Genomic DNA, 24596 nt, shown 5'->3' on the forward strand with positions numbered 1-24596 from the left:
ACTTCAGAAAAGCTTTGACCAATCCAACAGTTCCGTTTAGGAACTTGTATCAAGCTGCAATTACTTCAACCAAAGTACCATTATACTATTGATTGTAGTAAGGGTATTGAAGCTTTTCAACATTGTTTAGGCTGTTATGTTTCATCTCCTTTAAAATAGGTCCTCTTATATACAACTCCTTTTTGATGAAGAAGGGTGAGTGGCTAGCAATCATTTTACCAGTAAGAGGATGTATTATGGTCACCCCCTCTTCTAAAATTCTAATAGCATTATACCAACTTAAGAGTACATTTATAGAAACCTCTTCGGTTTTGGGGGGGTTTGTTGGTTTGGGGGGGTGGGGGGGTGTGTTTGACTTTTTGGTTTTTGGCAGGGGCAGAGTGTATGTTTATCCCCCCCCCCCCCATCTTAACAGTAATTAGAAGAAGCACATGTAAGTGTAAGGAGATAGCTGTCAGTTGTGACTGGGCTCTTGACTGTCTTGAAAATAAATAATAATTCTCTAACACCCCTTTTCCCCCTGACAGTGCAAGATATTAAAGCTCAGAAACAAGTCCAAATATGCAAGGGAGAACCATCAAGTTCTTGGTTCTAGTTTAACCCTTTCTGTCCTATCTCCATGGATGTTCCTGTAAAAACAGAAAAGTAAACCACCCCCAAAACCAAACCACACAAAATAAGCATCTTCTAACTTTCCATTCAAGACACTCTTTAAAGCCTACAGTTTTTACTTTCTGTAAGCTGTATGGTGTGGTTTAGGTTCCATTTCCGCCACCCCTATACTTTTTCAATATAAGTTTGATATCAAAACTGCAAAAACTGCACCCAATACTAATCTATCAACCAGCCTAAAGTAAGTCCGTAAGGAACAGAGCATAAAAGGGATTGAGTAATACACGATAGACATTAAGCAAAAAACTACAGAAGTTTAATACACAAACATTCATACACCTTCCTATAGTAAATAACTACTGTGAGCACCATAAGACAAAACTGCACTGAAACATAAAAACGCAAAGAACACTAGAACACTTAATATGGAATTCTACCTATGAGATTTCCAGGCTCCAGTCTGGGCAAAGTGGACTAAAGAGAACAGTTTAGTAGCAAAGAGTTTCTTTTTCCAGAACAAGCACCTGGATCGCTGTGCTAGCACTGCATGACCAATATGGGACATGAAGGGTTTGAGACAATAACAGATTTGATTGGAATGTGCTAGTTTGAATTTATAGCTGTTATTGCTGTTTAGCTGTTAAGGGGCAGGTTTCTGTGCTTATCATGGGGCTTGCTTGCCTTACTGTGTATTAGTCTAGTGCTTGTTAGTGGCTGCTGCTTGCTTTCGCTGCTTGCTGTATTATCATCTTACTGTGCTGTGCCCAGGAACATTCTGTTAACAGCAATGGTGATGTGCTGGGGCTGCCAGGTGGCCAGGGCATCGCTGCTGTTCCTGTGCTGCTGTACTGGACAGGCTGGAACTCCAGTGTGTACTCAAGTCAAAGGCACTATGACCTGTGGATGAGTTCATGTGGGAGTAGGACACCCCAAAGCCCCTGCAGCCGTGACTAAGTCCATGCCTGAGCAGGTATATCTCAGAGTGTCTGTGGCCATGGTTATGGCTGTGCTGCAGCAGGTATGCCTCTGAAGGAATTCTGGCCCAAGGACAAGTCCGTATTGGAGAAGGTACACCTCAAAGCATCTGTGGCTGTGGATGAGTCAGTGCTGCAGTAGGTACACACTGAAGCATCAGTGGCTGTGCGTAAGGTCATGCTGGAGCACCTCAAACTGTGTGGCCATGGATAAGCCCATGACAGAGCAGGTACAGCCCTGAAGGGATTGTGGCTAAGGATAAGGCCACGCTGGAGCTGATTTACTTCTGAAAGGACTATGGCTGTGGGTAAGGCCACATTGGAGCAGGTCTACGGTGATGGCCCATGGATAAGGCCATGTTGGAACAGGCGCACCTTGAAGTGACTGTGGCTGTGGAGGAGTCTGTGCTGCAGCAGGTATACCCCCGCAGAGACTGTGGCTCATCGCTGAGGCTCCACTTGGATTTATCCACAGACTGCAACCTGCTCCAAGCCAAAGCAGGGGCAAGGGGAAGAGTTCATTGCAATGTTAAACCCTACGGGGTAGTCCGAGGGGTCCAGGGGTGGAGCCTGTAATGGATATACCTTTAAATTGTTGTAACCCATGATTTGAGTTTCATGTTATAGGAATGACTGTAGCAGCAACCACCTGAACCACTAGAGGACAAGCCTTACAAGAAGCAGTGCAAGTGCAACAGTGACCTCACTTGAGCTGGCTTTGATGCCCAATAACCCCATACAACCTCTATTCTCCTGAGTGACCGCCATAAGAGATCACGTTTATGGAATAAATGAACTCAATGGACATTTTGTGGACATTTTATAGACATTTCTATAGGGGTGGTGCATAGACTAGGGGAATGATGTTTGTGTATTGTATCAAAGGATGGGAAGGGTGATAGTGGTTAATGAGGTTGTATTAAAAAATGTGTGGCATGACGTAAATGGTATGGAATAAGGGGTGGATACTGTCCTGATTTCAGCTGGGATAGAGTTAATTTTCTTCTTAGTACAGTGCTCTGTTTTGGCTCTGATGTAAGAATAATGTTGATAGGACACTGATGTTTTTAGTATAAACATCAGCCAGCAACAACGAAGTCAGGATTTTTCAGTTTCTCAGGCCCTGCCAGCCAGAGGGCTGGAGAGGCACAGGAAATTGGGAGGGGACACAGCCAGGACAGGTGACCCAAGATAGCCAAAGAGGTATTCCATACCATATGACATCATGCTAATTATATAAACTGGGGGAAGAAGAAGGAAGGGGGGTACATTTGGTATCATGGCATTTGTCTTCCTGAGTAACCGTTACGTGTGATGGAGCCATGCTTTCCTAGGAATGGCCAAACACCTGCCTGCCCATGGGAATAGCGAATGAATTCCTTGCTTTGCTTGAATGTACGGCTCCTGCTTTACCTATTAAATTGTTCTTATCTCACCCCTTGAGTTTACATTCTTTTCCGATCCTCCTTCTCATCCCGGGTTGGGGGGGTGTGTGTGTGTGTGGAGTGAGCAAGCAGCTGGCTGCATGGTGCTTGGCTGCTGGCCGGGGTTAAACCATGACAATGACTCACATGGTCTACAGCAGTATCTCAAAGCCTAACCTAAAAGCAAGATCATGCCCTCTTTAGATATTTCTTCTGCAACCATTACTGATACATGGTTTGAATAGTTGACATGCAAGTTCCGCTTAAGTCTTACCTTCTTCGTTGTCACTGTACTGGTCAGAATCATTACTTCCATTCTGTCTGGTGTTCTCAGGAGCTGAAGAAATCTCTGGGAAAGGCACGGGTGCCTTTAGTTCTGGACCTTGCTCCATCAGTTTCAACAGTTTTTTCTCATAAAGTTTCCTAGTAGTAGCTATAACAAGGAGGGATATATGCTAAAGACATAGTTTTCATCTTTCCTGACATGATTGCTAGAACTTGGCTGTTATATATTCCTTGGGAATCTCTAAACTTGTGGGTTGTTTTTTTTATTTTTAATTAGTCTGTATGGTCTAAAGCATATACCTCTAGGTATATAATTCTCTACAGCTTCTAACTTTTTGGTTTAAGAGAATTCTTAAAATAAACTTAGACCTGTTACCACACTGAAAATTACAAGCATTTATCTACAGAAAGGGAACTTGCTTCTTTAGATGTTCCGTTTCATATGCTGCAAAACACGAGTTGTTACGCCTTCACAAAAAATTTAGTGAGGTTGATATTGCAAGGGCAACAGTTTCCATGCAGATCCCACTGTTAAGCCTATTACTCCCTTCACCTTGGGATTAACATCCCTTCCCTCTTAGTTTAACCTTTGCCCTGTTGGCAAGTTCAGTCCAATAAGCATCAGAGGCAGTGCAAGAAAGCAGCAACTACAAAACTTCCTGTTCGCTGCATCTGGCCGTCAGGTTGGCTCACTTGATCAAAGACAGCTGTTAAAAGCTCAAAGGCATCAAGTCTAGCACACACTTCCATGTCAGGACTGTGTTGGCAAAAACATGTAGAGGTGACTGAGCTGTTATCTGCAGAGAAGTCTAACCTCAGAAGATTTCAGATAAGAGGAAGCCACTCTTAAAAAAAAGAAGTGGCAGACTCAAAAGAAACAGAATCCAATCCCTCTGAGGCTTTTACTTAGACAAAATTTGAACATCTTTCCAGTGGACTGCATAGGTACTTGAATTTTTCAGAAGACTTGAGCAGTATCCAAGAGGAATAGGTTGAATGGGAAGGCATACAGAAACAGCTAACAGAAAAGACTATGCATAAGACTGAATATACACAGGACTCCAGGCTCCATCATTGACACTTCCATCCACACAGGGTTTCAAGAGCGTTCCACAGAAGGCTCAGCACACTAAGGCAACCATCTTTTTTTGAAGAGTTGTGAAATGGAAGTCCCCTGCCATTAGGACAGTGCACAATCTGAAAGGCAAGGCGCTTTGATCCCGCTTCACAGGTGAGTGCCCAAGCCAGGAGATTAAGCTGGGTTCAGGACTTCTCCTGACATAAGTTAACATGCAAGATAGAACACTACACTCAAGGAGCCAGAAAAAAAAAAAAAAAAAAAGCAAAGGAAAACATTACTGCACAATGCAGTCAGTAGGGAATGCTCTAGGGAAGGGGAAGTTCCATGCTCTCATTCTGCTCTCAATGCTATTAGGTTATTATGTAAGATGTATTTCCTATGTAAGCAGGCCCCAGATCTCAACCCTAGTATCAGAAGACATACTTACCCCAGCACTAATTACGCAGTTTCAGAACAGAAGTTGGAACATCTCCAGCTGGCCAAGTACACCAGAGGAACAAACAGTGGACTTGCCTACACTGCAATCCTTCAAGCCTTCTCAATATAACTACTTCAATGAAAACAAAGCGGGAAATAGGACTGTAATAGTATTGGTACTAAACTTAGTACCTGTATCAGAGAAGCTTAAGAGTGCTCAGAACTGAGGTTTAGTGAAAAATTTGTTGAACAGGTAAGTATTTGCTAGTTCAGTTGACCTACCTACAATCGGGCCAGGATTTAGTCCATACTTCACAAGTTGCTCTTGAAGATCTTCATTACTCATCTCTGTTACATCTAGGTCATCCTTCTCCTCTGGCCTGGGTTTGTCAGTTTTCTTTGTGGCTTTCTGTAAGTGTGGGAGGGAGAAACAGCATTTTCAGTTAATAAAACATCTTTTTCTTCTAAGGGAACAGGAAGATAGCAGAGTCCTAAATACAAACCCACAAAAAGTAATTATACTCCCCCTCTACACCATTAAAGCCTATGTGAAACCATTCAAACATTTACACCTACTAAACAAACATGCACGGTTCTCCTACCTATATAAGGAAATACCCATTACAAGCCTCCTATAAAGCGAAAAAAAACCCAAACAAAACCTACTCATTCTAATCCTGTTTTTTAATATGAAATCCAAGTATATAACAGGATAGGACTTCTTTCCTATGACTGGAGAAGCAAGTTTCTAGCTGTTTCACCATCACTACACTAGGTTACAAATATTTATGTTCCATTGGGATTTCTTCTCATTACTCTCCTACCTAGTAGGTCAACACTTCTTCCTCTAACGATAAAAGAAAGTTCTTCAGTATCTACACGCTCTCAAGTAAATTCTCAAAATCCCCATTCCACTTACCCTGATAATCTCTGTAAGATTACCCAATGTTACAGAGTGAGTGCAAGAAAGGCAAAACCATAAACAATCTCCAATTTTCAAAATCCTGCCTGTCTGCTTAGGCCTCTGCTACTGTAGCTCTAACGAATCCCAAACCCAACTCTGGCAACACTACTTGAACAGTTGGCAACACACTACCACCACATACAGATGGTTATCAAAATAATCTGCCAAGATGCTACTCCTAAATTAGCAGTTTCCACTATATCCTAACAGAGTGATCATAACATTTGTTCAACTTGGGAAGCCTCAGTTACTACAATAGGCATTTCAAGCTCCAAGATCTGCAAGAGTGAGGAGCTAAGACAGTAAAAAAATATGCTTAGGATCTGCTTGCTCTCAACTAAGAGAGATACTGATAATACTTTGAAATAAGTTATATTCTACAACTTAGAGATACAAACACAAACAGATACAACTTCTAAACTTAACATTTTGTTCAACTTAGCTGCCCAGAAGACCTATCTGGGTTTTCTGGTACTTATCCAAGACTAAAATTCCAAATACAAATGTTGTAACAGTCACAATTAACAGTTTTCTTCTTGCTGTATTTAGTAAGGTATCACTAAAAAACTGTAAGATGACTGACATGAGTCAAAAGTATCTAGCTAGCCATTAATGCCAGTTCAATATTGGTTTGCATGCAAGCTTGGTCTGGCCTCAAGTCTCTCAATATTTTAAAGCTGAACAAGGACTGTTTGAGGATTTCCCAAATGTAACTGACCCCCTAATTATATCAGATTTTCCTCTAACTCCTGGATTGTGAAAATCCCAGCATGATGACTTAAAATCAGCTGCTAAAAAGCAACAGAATTGCAAGAGCTCATGCTATTTCTTAATTCTAATAAACACGACTCCAAGCAGTCTGAAGAAAGAACAGGGTCACTCAAGTGGCAGATTTGACTAATGACAGATAACTCTACCAATCATTCCATTCCTTTATCACATAAAAATCTAATTAGTTTTTGAAGCAATTGAGCCTACTTCTGTAGTACACAAAAAACAACCAGCCTACAGCTATAGGAGACATGTTTACTTTCAAATGCATTGGTCATAACACTGTTTCAAGTATCATGTTAACAAGAATTTCATATTTAGTGATTTTTTTTTTTCTTGAATGACTGAACTACCCAACCAGTGGAAGGAAGTTCTAAAACACATGCTGTGTTTTCTTGTTGGGATCTGTACTGACAGCTCTGGTGTTTGCACACATCAGCAAGCAGATTAATTAAGATGCTACTTCCATATTTCAGAAGAAAACAACTACCCTGGTACAGGAAATCAGCATTCCAATGGCACTTTCAAGAAACTGGAAACCTAATTTAACATGTCTCTACCTTGGCATCACTTTCAAACCATAGAAGAGACTATAACAATATACACTGGAAGAACTACATCATATTCTACTAGACGTGTTACAGAAATCTTAGCCACAAGAAATCTAACTGCAACTAATGAGTAATACAGTCCTCTAACACCAGTAAAACTCAAATCTCATAATATCTTTATGGAGCTTTTTTCCTTCCAAGTACCATTTAACTTTTTCCTACAGGATTACCACACATTGAGACCATCAGAATAGTCAGCTTCAGAACAGAAGAGGGGCAGGGAGGGGATGAAAAGTTGAAGGTAACGTGTTCTTCAGTAATATGGCCAGATGCATTTATTACCCTGTGTTCTGTGAGGTCTTCAACTTCTACTTTTTAATAGCTATTGTCCTTAAAGCAGAAGCAAAATGACATCACTTGTACAAGTAGAAAGCTGTCATTTAACAACTCACTGGTCCAATAAGATCAGTCCCTAGAAGCACCAGGCAGAATAGAAGAATTTCTCTCATCCTTTGGCTGTGGTATGACAGCATTAAACTCAGCAATGACATTACCTGTAATTACTACTGCTGTGCATCATCACAGCTTATCCATAGGACTACCCCCGAGACAGATCAAAAGAGCTAGCTTTAAAATTATCATTTCAAATTAAAACAAAACAAAGAACCCAAACAAACAAAAACCCACCCACATTTTCCTGGTCTGGTGACCATAAGTGAAGTTTAAGTTGTCTTACTGTGGTACAGAGGTAAAGTGTTTAAAATGAAATTGCAGCAAACATTAGGATTTACTGAAGTAAGGTGGTGCGGCTGACCACTTTGCACATAATGTAAATATTCCTGCAACATTATACCCAGACCAGTAAAACATTATCTGAAGTCTTTCTCATTTCATCCAGTGCTAGCAGCATTAAAAAAAATATTTCTAGTCATTGCCATTTTCTAAAACACAGAAGATGGAAGAAGATCTGCGTACTTCATTTAACAGATTTGTTCACACCAAAGAGATGGCAATTTGGTAGTGGTATCTGTCAGGCTCAGCTTCAGAGTAACTAGGACCCAACCCTTCTAAAAAGTACTGAAGTTAATTATAAGCATGGGGCTCCCACACAGCATTCTCAGTTCCAGGGCCACAGGAAAACACTAGCATAGAAGTTGTTCACCATCTCAGTGTCACCTCTTGATAGCAAAAAGCTTTCACCTTCTCTCACTAATGAGAGGAACAGAAAATGCAAGCGATGAGAAGCTATCCCTTACATTATCTTTGGCATTCCCAATGAATAGAAATCCAACAGACACAGACCAGTTTATCAGAAAAACTGTATGGGTACCTCTACTAGTTCTAGCACTACTCTGCCAAAGACAAATCCAAGTAACATCTTGAAGAAGCCATTAAATAATATAACAGACAACTATGGGACATCATCAAAAGAAGCATTTTCAAATCCCAAGTTAAATGGCACCTACATTAGGATACTGAAGGACTTTAATCCTAAACAGGTGCAGCTTCATCACCAGAAGCAGAACGGCTCAGGGCTTCTTTACTATTTCTCTGAATGAGGTTAAGACAGGCTTTTGTACAGTGTCCTCTCTGGTAACAAACAACTGTATTTCTCTCAGGGGAGGGAAAGATAAGGAACTGCACATGCCAAGTCTCAACAATAGACTTATACTGTGAAATACAGAGGTCTCCATTCCCCTTGTACTTTTTATTCTATCACACACAAACATTTCCTGCAGTAGGATATTATTTTTTTTAAACCAAGTCCTACTGAAATTTTTAACCTGAAATGCCTGGAGATAGTATTTACCAAGAGCTACAGGACAGACAAAAAACAATGGAAAGGAAATTATGCATAAGTAATTCAGAGATACTGATAACACACAAGTTTTAGAATTCTCTACATGTTAACCTTAGTTAGTAAGTGCCAGACTTAGAATTTCCAAGCCTATGTATGGTAACAGTCCAAAATTATAAGAGTAGGGACTACTCAACCCTTCCAAGCCCCTTCTCTCCTCAGACACGAAATTCCATGTTACCCAGTGAAGGAAACATACCCACTCTGAAAGAAGATGAATGCTGCATAGTAAAGAGTTGCTTCCAGAGAATCTAAGTGAAAGAGTGAAAACTGAAAACAAAAAACAAATCAAGAAACCAAACTAACAGATGGTATCATGGCTCACAGTCAACTGAATGCTGATCTGAAGATGTGGCTTGTTTATGTGTCCCTGCTGAACAATTGACATGCACTGCTAGACAAAAATTACTTCAACAGGATTATATTATTTAAATAACCACTGTTATCACACCAGCACTCTTAACAAGCAGATTTCCCTAGCTGGTAAGTCTAGAACTGCAGAAAGTCTGAAGGTGTAGAACAACATGGCAGGACTTCTCACTGCAGTGGGAATTACTCACCTCACCCCTACTGCTCACAGCTCAGACATCAGATGAGTGCCATTTAAAAGGCCACAAAGTTGTTAATCTATATTCTAGGTCACATATGTACAGCACATAAAAATTAAGAGATGCAGCCACACAGGGAACATTCTTCTCTTCCTTCACCAGGTAGCATACATACTTTAGATTCTCTCACCCACACAAGCATGCACTTTCACCTTCCACGTTCCTAGTCTTCCTGAACTTCCTTTTACACTAGGGAAGGGGGTTGAAACCATACAGTTACCTCTGCTACAGATATTATCATTACGACACCATTCTGACCACAAAGAGCTGAAGCTAGCTCTTGGCTTGCTTGCCTTTTTTTGTTTGTTTTTGGAGGTTTTTTTGCTGTTGATTGAAACAAAAAACACATCTTTACCTGATAGGCCTCTTCTATAAGCTTTCAAACAGGCTCCTCAGGCCCAGATGCCCTCCTCATACCTTCATTAACAAAAGTAATGAGGAGACATCTAACTGATCTTTTTCAACTCATGACTTTAAAAGTCAAAAATATCAGAGTGTTTCAGAAGAGATTCTTCCAGGACATTAAATGCACCAATAAGCCAAGTCATAAAAACCTACACATTCTAAGCTCTGCACAGCCCTTGTTTGGCAACAGTGTCAAGATGATATTTTTGGTATGTGCTTTAAAACAATACTCCTAAAGAGGCAAAAACACCATTTCATTGTTATTTCTCCTTTGAGCTATCTGTCCTGACATTCAGCCCATAACTAACCAGGACCAGGAGCATTCAGATGCAGATGATTCCCTCCCCGCAGCAAAAAGGTGTCTTGCATACCAACCACTGTCCCGACATACCACTATGCTAAACAGGCTTAGGAAAAAGTTGCTCAAAAATATTACTGGAGCTGGAGAAGCTGACTCCTCCAAACAATATTGTCAGATTGAGGCCCAAACAAGCATGATTAAGTGTCTCCTCTCCTGGTAAGAGTAGATGGGCAAAGTGAGCCTTCTGCGTGCACCCCACCCCACAAAAGTATTCACTTCTTTAAGTGCCCATATTTAAAATTACACTTTTAAATATATCACAATAAAGACCTTTCAAAAAAAATTGGCTAACATTTAATTTTACTTTTAGTGAATTTAATGTATTTGACAGCCTTTGAAATCACCTTCTACAAACCGGACTGCATTTTACACAATTGGAGGGGGGTTGCTGCACTGCATTACAAAGTGTGAAAATGCTGAGTTTCACGGAGGGGAAGTAAGATCTTACTAGATTAAGAGTCCAATTCATAACTTTGGGTGCCAGGAAAAAAAAAAAATGCTAACTGCCTAGAGTTTGCTGTCCCAAAGCATGATGGTTTCAAGGCCTGAAAACAATGCAGTCAAAATAAAACCCCGTAAGTTCTGATCTGCTCATACATACATGTTAATCATCTGTATCAGAATAAAAACCCCTATCAAAATAAACCCACATGAATATAAAAGAAACAGAAACAGCATCACTATGTATGCATGACACTTGTCTCACAATATCTGAACTTCACATCACCAGCATATTAAGATTTTTATTTGTTCTGAGAAAGGTATAGGTCGGATGTAGTATTGATAAAGCTGTGCTGGAAAAGTGATGGATTTAGAAGACTTAATTTGTGGTAGACCTAAAACTGGTGTATCGTCTCATTGCTGCATAGCTTTTATCAACACAAAACGTGCACCTAAATGCACTAGCAAATGTCCAGAACTTAGAAAACAAGAACACTAAAGTGACAGCGTAGACAGTTTAAAATAACAAATTACTACAGCGACATCAAAACATTGTCAATATCAAGAGACCTGGTTTAGCTTTACCATCTTTGAATAGCCCTGTTGCGGTCATTGGAGAGTACTCCTCTGAACTTGTCTCTCACACCCATCTTAAGGTAAACAGCCCTCGCCCCGCCTTCAGCACCCGTAAGCCTGCGGGCGGATCGAGGTAGGTAGAGGTTCAAACAGCAGCAACCGCCGCTTCCCCCTCACACCGAGACCCGCGGCGCCCCGCGCGCCCCCTGGCGGCCACTCCGGCCGGCAGCCCCGCCCCTCACCCGGGCACCGGCGGGCTCGGGGAGGGGGTGTATGGCGCTTGGCATTACAGCGCAGTGCGAGCGGACCCAGAGCGGGGGGGGGGGGCTCAGCGACCGGCAAATCCCTCCAGTGCCTGACAAGACAGGCCCACCCTTATTCAGGCCAATATAGTAACCCGATTACAATAATTTTTTCACACTAAAAGCGATATAAACAATATATTTCGTACATCTTTGAGAGTCTATGCCCATCAAGTAAGGACAGACTGCTTTCCGACTGTGATCCCAACCTTTCAGACGACTTGAGCAATAGAAAGGGATTGTAAACTTAAGTCGTTTGGGCTTCTGCAGGCAGACACAAAGTTAAGCACTTGCAACTCCTTCGTTGGTATTACCACTGAGTAAGCACAAACTTAACGAGACTGCACCTCTCACTTGTGTCGCTCTTCTCTATTCAAAAGTACCCATTTCTGTGCTCGAAGAATTATTCTGGCCCTCTCCGACGCCTCTCCCTCTACACATTCATTCATTTCATCCTGACAGGGAGAGCAACTCTTCACTACCAGACCAGTTTGCTTGGTTGGTTTTTTGATTGTTGGTTTGTGGGTTGTTTTTTGTTTTTTTTAAAGGACTGTAGATTATTAAGCTATATCCAAAGCAATATCAAAAAGTAAAGAACAGCAGAAAGCACAGTGGGACAGAACCTTCCAAAACGCAAACCTATGTTAAGTGCTCTTTCAAGTGTTTTTGCAAGTTAATACTAGCCTTGACTGAGTCACCTGAAGAGACTTTTGCAATTTTCAAGTTAAGCAGTATTCAAATTTTTAGTGATACAGGAAACACTGAATAGTACAGCCCAAAGTTTTTAATCCCGCAGAAGATACCTTTGTCATACAGTCAAGCATTTTGGGGCTCTAGAAACACTGCATAGCTGAACCCCTGTAAGTTTGAAACTGTTGGTTTCCCATACCCCCCTCAACGTACACAAACCAATACTACAACTTCCAAGACATGCAATATACATAAAAATTGAACTAATAAAGCATTGCAATTCTGTTACTCAGATATCAACCTAATAACAGAAAGGGCCATGTTATTATACCAGTACATTTTAGAGTACTTTTATTTCTTTATGCACCCGGTGCAAATTGCTTCCTGGTCCTTTTAAATATACACTTAAAAGCAATACCTAAGATAAAATAACAAAGTTACACAGAGGAGTAAGACAGAGGTTGCTGAATCCACCTTTGTTTCCAGAGCCTACAAGGTGACTTAGAAGAAGTAAGCGATTCCTTTATTATATTCCTCCTTTCTGTTTAGCCTTGCAGTCCCAGCTTCTTCCCTTTCACCCCTTATTTCTCATTTCTTCTCTTTCATAGGTCTGAGTGCTTTCCCTCCTGTCCTTCCCTTATGATTTCCCTTTGTTTCCATACCAGAATCCCACTCCGCTGGATGTAAACTTCCTCTCCCTTTCAACCGTTTTGGGGCAAGTTACTCTTGAGAAGCATACGCTACTCTTGGAAGGACAGCTGATCAGGGAAGCACCCTTATGCCAGAAGGCATTAACAGGGACAACAGCTACTCAAAATACAAGCAGTTTCAGAACTACCTAAGCTGTGCTAAATAGACAACGAGCAGACATCAACCATCTTCCCCCCCCCCTTTTTCTTTTTTGGGGGGGGGGGGCGCGCACAACAGACCCAAATTCAAGCAACTGTCACTAGACTATCTGCTGAAGTTTTGGAAGTTATGAGGATACAGTGCTCTAACATTAGCACACAAAATTAGCAGAAATAGCACAGAACCTTCCAGACAATGTTAACGAAGTGTAGGAGTACCACCCATTCTGCAAACAAAGTCACCCATAACTGTTTATGCTTAAGCACTGCAGAAGGGAAAAGAAAAATCAGATCTACAAACTTCAGCAGTTATGTGACTTTCCTTCTCCTTCAAGTGTGAAACGTCAGATTCAAGCTCGTCCTATTCTACTCAAAAGCACCTCACGAATGCTACAGGCAGACCATTATCTGTAAATCAAAGAAGTGTCCAATTCACTGTAAGGTTTGTCCAGTTAATGACAGTTAAGTGTTTGAAGCAGACAGATGTTAAAAAGAGGTAAATAATTTGGTCAGAAATCTCTTCCTCTTTCAGTCACATTTTTCAGTTTCTTAATTCAAGAACCATTTGTTGGGGTTTTTTAAAAGGTTTAAAGTATGAAAGACCTTCAAAGGAGTCCCCTTCTCTGCAACCTTTTTACAAATTAGCTTTGAAAGACAGTATTTGAGATACAATTAAATAGATGTAGTATCACATACATTACAACTCCAGTAGTTGGCAATCGTTATTCAAGCCTTTTATGTGAAAACAGACACCTCTGAATTACAATCATGTTAGAATTACGAATTAAGATTGCTTTCCCAATATATGCAAATTTACAGACTGCTTATTAAAAAATTAAAAGGGAAATCACATTTTCCGCAAAGGGAAAAATTACAAATGGCACCCACTCCCCTCCTCTTTCCTTACATGATAGAAGGAAGTCTAAGCAGCAGCGGCACTTTGTATGAAAAAATACGCTTACAGGTGTAAGAGAGACACCTACATTAAGCAGACTCTCTTCACACTAAACAGTCCGCTTCATTAGACAAAATAATCAAGCTGTTCCCTCACAGCTTCATCCTTTCAGCTGGAGATATTTACAGAGAGTACCGCTGCTTCAGTACAACCGAGACAGCTGACGGGAGTCGTCTTAAGTAACCTGCAGCCTCGTGCAGAGTTTCTCCTGCTTTATTCCTCCAACACCCAAGTATTTAACTTACGAGACCGCCCGCCAAATGGCAGTAAAGGCTTTCCAGTTTACGGGGGGGGGGGGGGGGGGGGGGGCGGGGGTGTTGTGTCGCGCTCCACGCGCGACCGAACCGCCCGCCCCCGGCTTGGAGGAGCGCCCCGCCGCCCCGACACCGCCGCCCCCGAGAAGCGCACAGGCGGGGGCGACCCGGCGGCTGCCCCGGTCCCGACCCCGCGCGTCCCAGTTCGCCTCCCGGTGCCGTGCGGCCGCCTGGCAGCGCGCCCCGGCCCTGCCGCCCCAGCCGGTAGGGACCGTCCCCGCCAGGCACGGTCGCGCCCTCAGCCAAGCCGGGCCGCGCCTCAAGTAAGGCGAGGGGGGAGCGCAGGCGGGAGGACCAGCGAGGAGCCGCAGCGCCTCACGCCGGCCCCCGAGCCGCGGGCGGCAGGTGGGGGCGGACAGACCCGTTCGGGCGGGAAAGCGGGCCCGAAGCCGCCGGGAAGCCGAAAGAGCGCGGGCGGGGGCCGGGATCCCGGCGCGCCAGCGGGGTGGCGGTACTCACCCGCCCGACGGCAGCGCCGCGGTTCCTGGCGCCGAGAGGCGTGAGCTCCCGCTCCTCGTCGCTGGAGAAATCGGGCTGCGCGGCGGCGGGCGGGTTGCGGGCGGTAAGGTGCTGCAGGTAGAGCTGCACATACACGTCCTTGCGCTGCTCGCCGCCCGGCAGGCTCACATTGTTAGCGATCAGCTCGCTCTTCAGCTTCTCCTTGGTCAGCACCGACGGATCCGCCAGGAACTCGGACATCGCCGCCGCCCTCCCAGGAGAGGCACCAACAAAGCGCGGGGAGAAGGGGCGGGGGGGGAGGGGAGGGAGGAGAACTCGCCTGCCCCGCGCTAAGGACCCAGCTCCACCGCGGGCGGGAGCGCACACCGAGCGCTTCTCCCAGCCAGCAATAAACCGCGCCCCGATTGGCAGAGGGGAGAACAAAGCGGCCCTACCATTGGTTGTCGGGCAGAAAAGGGGAGAGGCGCGCGGGACGCACCAGCGTTAGTGCTTTGCGCGAGGGATAGTAACGCAGTTTAAATTCGGCTCAGGCGGGAGAGGCGAAGGGGGTGGTGCTCGCGCGGGGCGGGGCGGGAGCACGGAGGGGGTTCTCCCTCAGCTTCAGGCGGCGGCTGCTACCAGCGCTTGAGGTGGGCGCCTCACAACAGTGCAGCTCCCTTTAACGCTGCCGCGGGCTCTCCCCGGGGTCTCGCCCTTTCCAGCGACAGGCCGTTCTCCCCCGACGGGACAAAGGGGTGGGAGCGCCCCGCTGGGCTGGCGGTCCAGGCCCAGCCTCGCGCCTTTCGTGAGGAGCAGGGGAGGCGGTGAAGGAGATCCCTGTAAGCTGCGGTGATCCCTGTGACCTGCGGTGACATCTGCTACCGGCTCTGCCCCCGCCGCGGCTCCTGGGGCACCGGCTTCCCCGGCGCAATCCGCCCGCCCAGCTCGCCGCTGCCCTGCGGCTTTGTGCAGCGGCGGCCCCGCCGGCACCCGGGGCAGCTGTCAGCCCGGGGAGCGGAGCCTGCCGCCGTCGCTCGCCAAGTGCTTAACCTCACGCAGTACGTTAGCTACCATGCCTCAGGAGAAATCCGGCTAACCGGTAGCGAACCTGTTAGCATAACTATTCTTTTGAAAACTCACGTGAAGGTGCTGAGGGTTATTTTTGTGGAAGGTAGTTTCGAGGCACATCAGGGACTCGCACTGATGCTTCCAACTGAGGAATTGGCGTGGTGAAACAAAGTAATTAATACAAGGGAGAAGCTTAGCTCAGGGAATTTTATTTACCTTGTAGTGCAAGTAGTGATATGAGGTAGCCATCATCTGCAGTTCATTATAATTTATATCTGAAAGTATTCGGTTCTTGGTGTTGTATATATTTAACATGTTCAGTTTGTTAGACAATGAGGATGAAAGATGGGTAGAAACTTCTTCCATTGATAGCATACACATACAAAGCCAATATTCATATACCAATGTGGATTGACCACTATCACTTACTTTTAAGCCTGAATAAAACAAATTAGATTATTCTAATTTTTTTTCTCAGCATACCTTACCCAAAGTTTTTCCTGGAATATGGTATCACATGACAAGTGTTTCAGAAATGATTAAAAGAAAATTTAATTCCTCTCCCAATTTGATAGTAACAATTTAAATTATAGATAGTATGTTTCACCTTGAAAAGCCTCTAGATGCCTTGTAAAATAATTTTTCCCTCACTTTTAAGAATTTACATCTTATTCAGCTATGAAACCATTTGCAGACTGATACAGCATAGTTCAGAAAGGCAGCAGCAGAGAGATTCTTCAGCTATCATACTGAACTAAAAAAGGAACAACCTCAATTGATATCAAGTCTAAAATGTTTTAAAGCAGGGAATGTTTAAAATGTTTAAAGGGGGCAACTGGGTCTGGGAAATTTTAACCAAAGTTAACAGTGGAAATACGATCTAAAAAAATGGTACAGACATCATCTAATAGCCCCACAGACAATAGTAGTACTATAGGCCTGAAGCTTGTTTTCTGACAACACTTCTTACAGGAGTGCAGCTGACATTTGCAACTCATTGTACTTGTTGCATTAAACGGGGTGGAGTAATTTGGCGGAAAATAAACCCCCTTGCCTTCTAACTCTCCTCACCGAGGTGGGAGGTTAGACATGGCTAGGTTTAAATTCTGAGTGATATCCAATTTACCATTATCAGTCCAGTTGCATTTAATATGTATATTAAAATACCATGGTTCTGGATACACTAATAGCAGTCTGTACCGCCAGTCCAGTCGTGCTCATGAACTAGCATGACCACACTCTAGGGTTCGGTCACATTCAATGAGAAACTGCGACAACTAGCTACTTAAACAGTGCAGTTTTATTTGTGCAACAGAAATACAGGTTTTTGGATTGCTGGTGATAGTGACTGTCTGCAAGAAAGCACGTGCGGATAAAATGTTATTAAGTATAAAACACACAGAAAAGTTACAAACAATACAGCCTGGCTATAAATGTCAAAGGGTAACTCTCTAATAGGTCTTTCTAAGTTTCCCAAAGAAATGCTTAGTTTAAGTCTCACCCAAGGCGTCCCAAGGAGGGGAGAAGAAAGGCTCAACCCATCAACCGATCCCAAGAGTCAGTCTCAGTGGTGTCTTCCCCCCTTCTCCCCTCATTCAATCACTTTTTATACTTTTCTTTGCTCTCAGGTGGAGCTTGAGTGACTCTAGCCATACATTCCTTTACTATGATTGGTGCAAAGTTCTCTCGCTTTCACTTAAAGATACAGTTCATTTTAAATTTACTACGCATGCTCCCTGAGCGGGGGATTCATCCTCTTCGGGGGGGCCATTTGAGTAGGAGGTCACAATCTCCCACTACCACAACTATTTTACCCTAGTCAGAAGGCTCCTTATTTACATTCTTGTTGAGCTCATCTACATCTGTGCTAACCGTCCCTTCCTGAAGTGCTGAGTGGGCTGAGCTCCCGACCTTCTCTCATAGATAATGAGGCTCCTGCTTGTGTCTTCACCACAGTCGTTGGCCCAGCAACAGTCATCTTCTCATGGCAGCTGCTATGCAGCTTATCAGCTGTGTGGTATCATCAGGTTCCCAATCCTGCAGGGAGTACAGCAGAGCCTGGCCACAATGTCTCCACTCCTCTCCACCCTCCACTGTTCCTCCAGGATAGCAAGTTGCGTTGCTTAGGGAACTGTGGTGATCTAGATTCCGTGCATGCCAACCATCCTGAAGGTGATAGCTGTATTTTACTCTAAAAAGCTTTCTGTAATACTACACTTCTATTAGGACCCAATTTTTCTCTAATTCCTCCCCTCAAGGTGATTTTCCCACAGTACTGTTCAAAATATACAATACAGTTGGTGCTTTTCTTATGAATGACCCTTAGGAATGGAAGGAACAAACTCTTGAGACTGAAGTCAGTTTACACCTTTCAATCTAAGAACACTGATGGTAAGTCTGGTTTTAATGCATTAAGTGCAGTTAAAAAATGCAACAGCAATATGGTATGAAGTACCAAATCACTACAGTTATACTCTCAGTTCAGCTTTGGTCACAAAAAATGGATGGCTTAACTGGCTTTATCTTGGATCTGTATTTTTTGCCTTTTTGCTGTCAGGCAAAACTGGCATACAAGGATAAAGACAGCAGAAACTCAGCATCATGTGTTTGGGCTACTTGTTCAAAATCCAGTACAGTGGTTGTGGAGCCGCACCCTCAGATTAACATTACAGTTCATATTTACAGTCCTTTTATGTTTTGAAAGTTATTTAGCCAACTGTAGAGATATATATTATCTTCTGTGAATGATTTTTCTCCATTACATTGTTACACTGATATAACTCCCTTGCATGGGACACTGGATTCTTTTATTGTCTCACATTTAGCTGCTTTCAAAGAGACAAAAGCTAAAAAAGCATCAATAAGACTTTAGTGTGACTGTTTCAGAGAAGTAGGCTTCTCTGGGAAGCCAAGTCCACAAAAAATCCCTGGCACAAAACTGTCCTTTATTTCCTGGTTCTACACTTTCCATTGTTGCTCCTTAGGAACAACAGGCATTCTCCAGGCAAGATAAAGACAGGGGCATTATACGAGATTATACGAAATTAATATGAAAAGGCACCAAAATGTGCACATACATAATGATTAGTACTGAAACCTGCAACTATCACCACAATTAGACCTGGATACAGCAGAGAATCTGCAACTTTATTGTTTGGTTTTTTTTGAAGGAAAGAAAGCTTGCATTTTGTAGCATAAGGCATCAGTCAAGGGGGATAAGGGAATGAGTTCATTATGAACAAACTCAAAACACCTTTCTAATGTTTTTACAGAAAACAAACACCCCAAAACAACAGTGGTCCATATACCTATTAGACCAGTTGTGTCTTAAAGGTTGGAGGTCAAAACTGTTGTTTTGCTGTGCCTTCTGTGAAGTAAGATCAAGTTCTGTATTTTAAAGACCAGAATACCCGCTCTACCTGAGAAGTAGTGACATTTTAGCTCTTGTCAGTATAGATGGTGACAAAAGTGAAGTTTAGGAAAAAAGTGCAAATGGTATGAGACTATGGCCATTTTCAGTGGTTGAAAAACTGCTGTAAAACTTGCAGTTGTAAAACTTGCCTAAAAATGTAAAGTATGCTGAAAGCAGAAGCCAGAAATCCTTCCTTTGTAGGACCCTCCCAAGTGTCTGGAATTTGTTAGCTTTCCTGAGCGTGAGAAAGAGATTTTCAGTCATACAGTCATCTTTGACATGAAAACACTTAATGCCTTCTGAACTATCTCAGATTTCTAGCTCTGAGTTACCCCAAGTTTATGATTCTTAACCTCTAATACCACCCATAAAAATGAGATGTTTTATTTTGCACTGCACTGAAAAAATGAATTTTCTGTATCTGTGTTTTAAAAAAAGTATCCTAAATTCATTGGAGGGTTGGGATAACATGTAATCCGTGATGAAGTATGGATGTACAGTTTGCATTTGCATGTAACATTTGCCTCATGATACATAATAACGTTGTGAAGGCTATAAATCCATGAATGGCAAAGGCATTTAAGGAAGTGTTAGTGACGTGTCCTTGTCTTAGACTGAGCTGATAGGGATAGCTTCTTAGCTAAAGGAAATGTAAAAAACCTATATGAAGTATTAACTCAGTGTTGATGCACAGCGGCTTTCACAATGAAAATAATACTTCCTCTGGGAAAGGCGATAGAAACTGGAAAGCATTACTATAAATAAGCAGTTGACTAATCATTATGGCACAGTGTAACTGTACTTTCTAGAACCGTTCATTTCTTCTCCATGTTCTTGATTAATTTAGAAAAAATCGGTGGCTTTTTAATAACCCTAGCTTTCTTATCAGAAACATCTTTTTTTAAGTATACTCCAAATAGAAATGGCACAGTGGTAAGAAAAAAATGTGCCTTACTCTAATGGAGCACATCGCTCTAGAGCAATTCTCTTACAGAAGTTGTATGTCCTCCTGAACTTGCCAGTGGATGTAGTTTCACTAGGGGGACAGGCCAGATGACTGCTCACTGGCATCCGCGGGGGAACGCTGCTGTATCCGTGTTTCCTGACTTGGTAAGCAGAGGGGTTGTTGCCCTTGTTGTGAATACAGGGGTGCCCAGCACTGTGGGTGGTCTGTACAACCATCCCCAGGCAGAGAAAGGAATGTGTACAACTGAGTGGTAGAACTGTTTTAACGCTTCTTACTGCTGACACTGTTGATAGGCAAAGGCCTGTACCAACAAAGATTGAAAACTGAAGCATCAGCTCCTACTGAAGTATCAGCTCCTACTGAAGTACACTGACAGAAATAAAATGAACAGGACAATTTACAGGGCAGTTTCCCACACTGAATCATTTCCAAACAAGAATTATTTGGATATCTATTTCTATCATATACAGAGATAGTGCAGAAGCTGTATTCACCATATGTAAGCTATTACCTTAGCTCCAAGATTTTTGAACCTTATGTGGGTTTAAATTATTGCCTATATTTAGCTAGTATCAATTTTGTAAGAGAAAACATCTGTTAAGAGATCACTGAGGTTACAAAATGAAGTATTTCAAAGTCAGAAAGGGACAAAAGCCCAGAAGCACACGTACTGTAGAAATGCTGGTGAAAGACAAATACTCAGCAGTGTACTTCGGTGCCTTGGGATTAACGGAGTCAACTCAACAAAAGAGCTGTGAGAGTAAAGAGAATTATTATCCCCATTTTACCAATAGGAAATCGAGAGGGAGAATTTGCACATAGCTAAGGTGCATCTGATTCTTTCATTTAGTTTTGAAATGTCACTAGATTATTTTTATTTAGGGACAGTTGGCTCTCCCTCCAAAGAACAACTGACGAAAAATTTAACGGAGCCATTGGTTGCTGTTGAGAGGGATTATTCTGCCTTCCATCCTGTCCCAGACCCTGCACTCCTGACACGCTCCTTGTGTTAGATCTAGTAGTTGTGCCACCAGATCTGCATGCTGAGCCAGCAGCTGCTGCTGCACAGTGTGATCCAAGTGGGACAGGGGAAACATGCAGGCAGGGATGGACAGGGCAGAACAAGACTGTTTTGTGACAGACTGCACTCATGTTACGTTAGGTATATTAGTGTGAAGCCACACCCTGAAAACTGAAAACTTCAGCTCCTATTAATAGATCTTCTGTGTTGTCATTAGATGCTGCAAGCCAGAGATGCTGTCTGGCAACGATCTGGAATGCTTAGAGCAATGCACCTGCTTTGGCAGCTGTACAGGAGTGCAAGCAGATCGCCACCGCTTATTACATCCAGCTCTCTGATGGATGATGAGGCAGTGGCATAAGATATTTTGGGGGGCCAGGGAAACATCTGATAGATCATGCATCAGATTATGCATTAAAAAAAAAATAATAAAAGGACTAACCACATAAATGGAAGTCTAGTCAGCATAGCATGTGAGGTAGTCCTCCTCTTCTGTTTAGATCTGGTAAAATCTGAATCAGCTGAAATACTGTGACCAGTTCTGGGCATTTAAAAATGCAGCTCATTTAGAAAGACTCCAGAGGCGAGCGATACAAATTACCAGAGGCCCAGCAAACACAGTCTATTACTCTAGAACAGCTATGGAGAGGCGTAACAAATTCCAAATAAGTAAGAAGTACCTATAAAAGGGGAAGGGAACAAACTGTTCTTCAGTGTAATAGCACGAGGGCTGGACTTAAGTTATGGCAAAAGAGGCATGAAGGTTAAACTACATATAGTCGCGTCTGTAGTAAGGGGTAGCAAAGCAGTGGAACAGAGGACTTAAGGAAGACGCAGAATTTCTGTATTTGAAAGGTTTTAAGGGTATCTGGAATAAATATTAGCCTGTAAAACCGAAAGTATTTATCTTTAAAACCCCCACATAATTTGATGACTCTGCTGAGTCTGGTTCTAAGACTTCTGTATTCTCTTCCTTTCCTGCCACGGTTTACAACACAATTCTAACAAACTTAGAATTAATTGTATCTCGGGTGTATTTTTCTCTGTCCCTCAAACTCAGGCCCTTGACAAACTACTGTTTCCCTCCTAATTAAATTTCATTAAGTGTCAAACTTTTCAGTCCATCCAAATCACTAAAGCATTACCTCTAGACTCACCATCTCATACCTAGATCAAAATCAAGCGCCTTCTGAGCGCTTCTGCCTCTGGCACCTCAGCAGCCTCTGGCACCTCAGCACGTGGAAATGGCTGCTCCGAGAAAACTTCTGCCCCACAGACTAAGCCCACCACCCCCCAGGCTCGCCCCAGGCTCCCTCCCCTCACGCCCCATCAGGGTTTTGTTTGCCTTCAGGGTTCTTAACATCTGCCTGAGCTCCTGCCCTGCCCGGCCCGCCTGCCTCCCCGGCTGCACTTCCACGCCTCGTGGGAACTTGTGTATTGAAAACAGATCTCCCTGCCATGCTTTTGGCCTCTGTCTCATGTACAATTTAAAGTTACGCTTTCCATACCTCTGACTTTATCTCATTATTTCCATACTGCCTGTTGTCTTACAAACTCAAAGTAGATCTTTGACACGTTCTTGCTTTTGGTGTTTCAGCATGATGCTAGAAAGCCCTGCACACACAACCACCACACGCAAAGGCACGTCTATTTTGTGCAATGGCATCTTTGCCGTTACAGGGACACGGCACTAACCGTAAGCCACCACCCCCGCTCCGCCCCGCTCAGCGCACGCCCGTGTCCCGCGGGGGCCGCCGCTGCCCCGGGCCCCGGCTCCGCCAAGGCGGGCGGCGGCTCCCGGCCCCTCCGCCTGCCCCGCTGCAGGCAGCCGCGGTGCCCACGGCCGGGACGGCGGGCAGCGTCCTCCATTCCGTTCCCATCGATGCGCTGCCTCGCCCCAGCGCTTCTCCCAAACCGCGGCTGTCGAAAGCGAGAGGCTTTCCTGGCACCTGTTCCTCGTGTTTCTCTCGGCAGGCTGCCTCGTCGCTGACACCGCTGAGACGGCCCTCCTCTATAGTTCTGTTTTCCCTCTCAGGCTCAAGCAAGAAGAGGAGAGCCTAAACTTTAGGGAAAAAAAAATAATAACATCCCGCCGTTTCTTCCGAGGTGAAGCCTGTGAAAGCAGATAGAAAAAAAGAAATGACCCCGACGTGATTCGAACACGCAGCCTTCTGATCTGGAGTCAGACGCGCTACCGTTGCGCCACGAGGTCCTGCTGGGCAGTGGCACCCAGAGCATTAGAACTCGCCCACAATGGGCCGCCGTCCTCCGCCCCGCAGATACGGAGCTGGGGCCGGGGCCGGGGCGGAAGACGACCCTTCTCACCCGCAATGGCAACGGCATCGATTCAGTCGCGCCCCCCGCGCCGGCCCCTCTCCTCCGCCACTGCTTCGCTTTCCGCCTTCCCACGCAGTTACGTTAACCCTCCCCACGCCCGCCCCACTGCTGGCCCCAGGCTGCAGGGCCTCCCGCCACCCCGGTGGTGCCGAGCTGGCTCCCGCCACATTGCCGCTGTATGCAGGCTCGTGGGTACCGGTTCCCGCTGCTCGGAGATAGCTCCGTCCGCCCTTCTGCCGAAACCCCTCCGATGCCATCACCCACCGGCAGGGAGGGGTGGGTGGCCGTGTGGGCTTGTGCATAAGAGGTGTATCGCGAAAAGACCCATCAAGACAGTTCCTCGTTAGTATAGTGGTGAGTATCCCCGCCTGTCACGCGGGAGACCGGGGTTCGATTCCCCGACGGGGAGGTCGCTCGTTTTCCTGGGCGGGCGCATTTTGGCGCGCGGGCCAGCGCCATCTCCCGCCGAGGAATTCGGGGAAACAAAAAAAAAAAATACATACGCGCGAGCGCACCTCTCCCCGTCGGGGAATCGAACCCCGGTCTCCCGCGTGACAGGCGGGGATACTCACCACTATACTAACGAGGAGCCGCGGGGCTCCCGGGCCCCGTCGCAGCCGCTCCGCGGGGAAGGGGGTCCGCCCCGGCTCCGCCCAGAGCCCCAGGGTGGCGCTCGGGGGGCACCGCAGCCCGCGATACCGCCCGCCATGGCCGTGAGCTGTGCGCCGCCGCCCCCGCAGCGGAGGGGGCTGTGCCGGGCGCTGCGGGGTCCCGACGGGGGGTCGGCGGGAGGAGAAAGGCTGCCCCGTGGCTCGTGTCCGCGTTTTTGCGCACCTTTCGTGCCGGCGCGGGGGGTGTGGGTGTGTGGGTGTCCCTGTGTCCCACCCGTGGGCTCTCCTCTTCCCTCCCGCCCCAC

At 44.6% G+C, this 24596-nt stretch overlaps 1 protein-coding gene and 3 non-coding genes across 12 annotated transcripts in view; 1 reads left to right on the forward strand and 3 right to left on the reverse strand.

The window, feature by feature from the left end:
• Positions 1-17534, reverse strand: part of TMPO (thymopoietin) — a 28172-nt gene extending 10638 nt beyond the window's left edge. For 4 of the 9 annotated variants that reach the window (XM_056340234.1, XM_056340233.1, XM_056340231.1 and 1 more), the window contains exons 1-3: positions 14897-15300; positions 5076-5202; positions 3285-3443 (exon numbers count right to left, since the gene is read on the reverse strand). In XM_056340234.1, the coding sequence (XP_056196209.1) occupies positions 3285-3443; positions 5076-5202; positions 14897-15136 (526 nt within the window). In that variant the 5' untranslated portion in view covers positions 15137-15300. Of the gene's footprint in view, positions 1-3284; positions 3444-5075; positions 5203-14896; positions 15340-17444 lie in introns of those variants that run through there. The other 5 variants (XM_056340232.1, XM_056340227.1, XM_056340230.1 and 2 more) reach the window with 5 other exon arrangements.
• Positions 17535-23483: 5949 nt separating this feature from the next.
• Positions 23484-23555, reverse strand: TRNAW-CCA (transfer RNA tryptophan (anticodon CCA)). Its single transcript has one exon. It is a non-coding gene; the product is annotated as a tRNA-Trp (tRNA).
• A 462-nt stretch (positions 23556-24017) lies between these two features.
• Positions 24018-24089, forward strand: TRNAD-GUC (transfer RNA aspartic acid (anticodon GUC)). Its single transcript has one exon. It is a non-coding gene; the product is annotated as a tRNA-Asp (tRNA).
• Positions 24090-24197: 108 nt separating this feature from the next.
• On the reverse strand, positions 24198-24269 carry TRNAD-GUC (transfer RNA aspartic acid (anticodon GUC)). Its single transcript has one exon. It is a non-coding gene; the product is annotated as a tRNA-Asp (tRNA).
• Between the last annotated feature and the right edge of the window lie 327 nt (positions 24270-24596).

Source organism: Falco biarmicus, chromosome 5, assembly GCF_023638135.1.
Source record: "Falco biarmicus isolate bFalBia1 chromosome 5, bFalBia1.pri, whole genome shotgun sequence".
Lineage (NCBI taxonomy): Eukaryota > Metazoa > Chordata > Aves > Falconiformes > Falconidae > Falco > Falco biarmicus.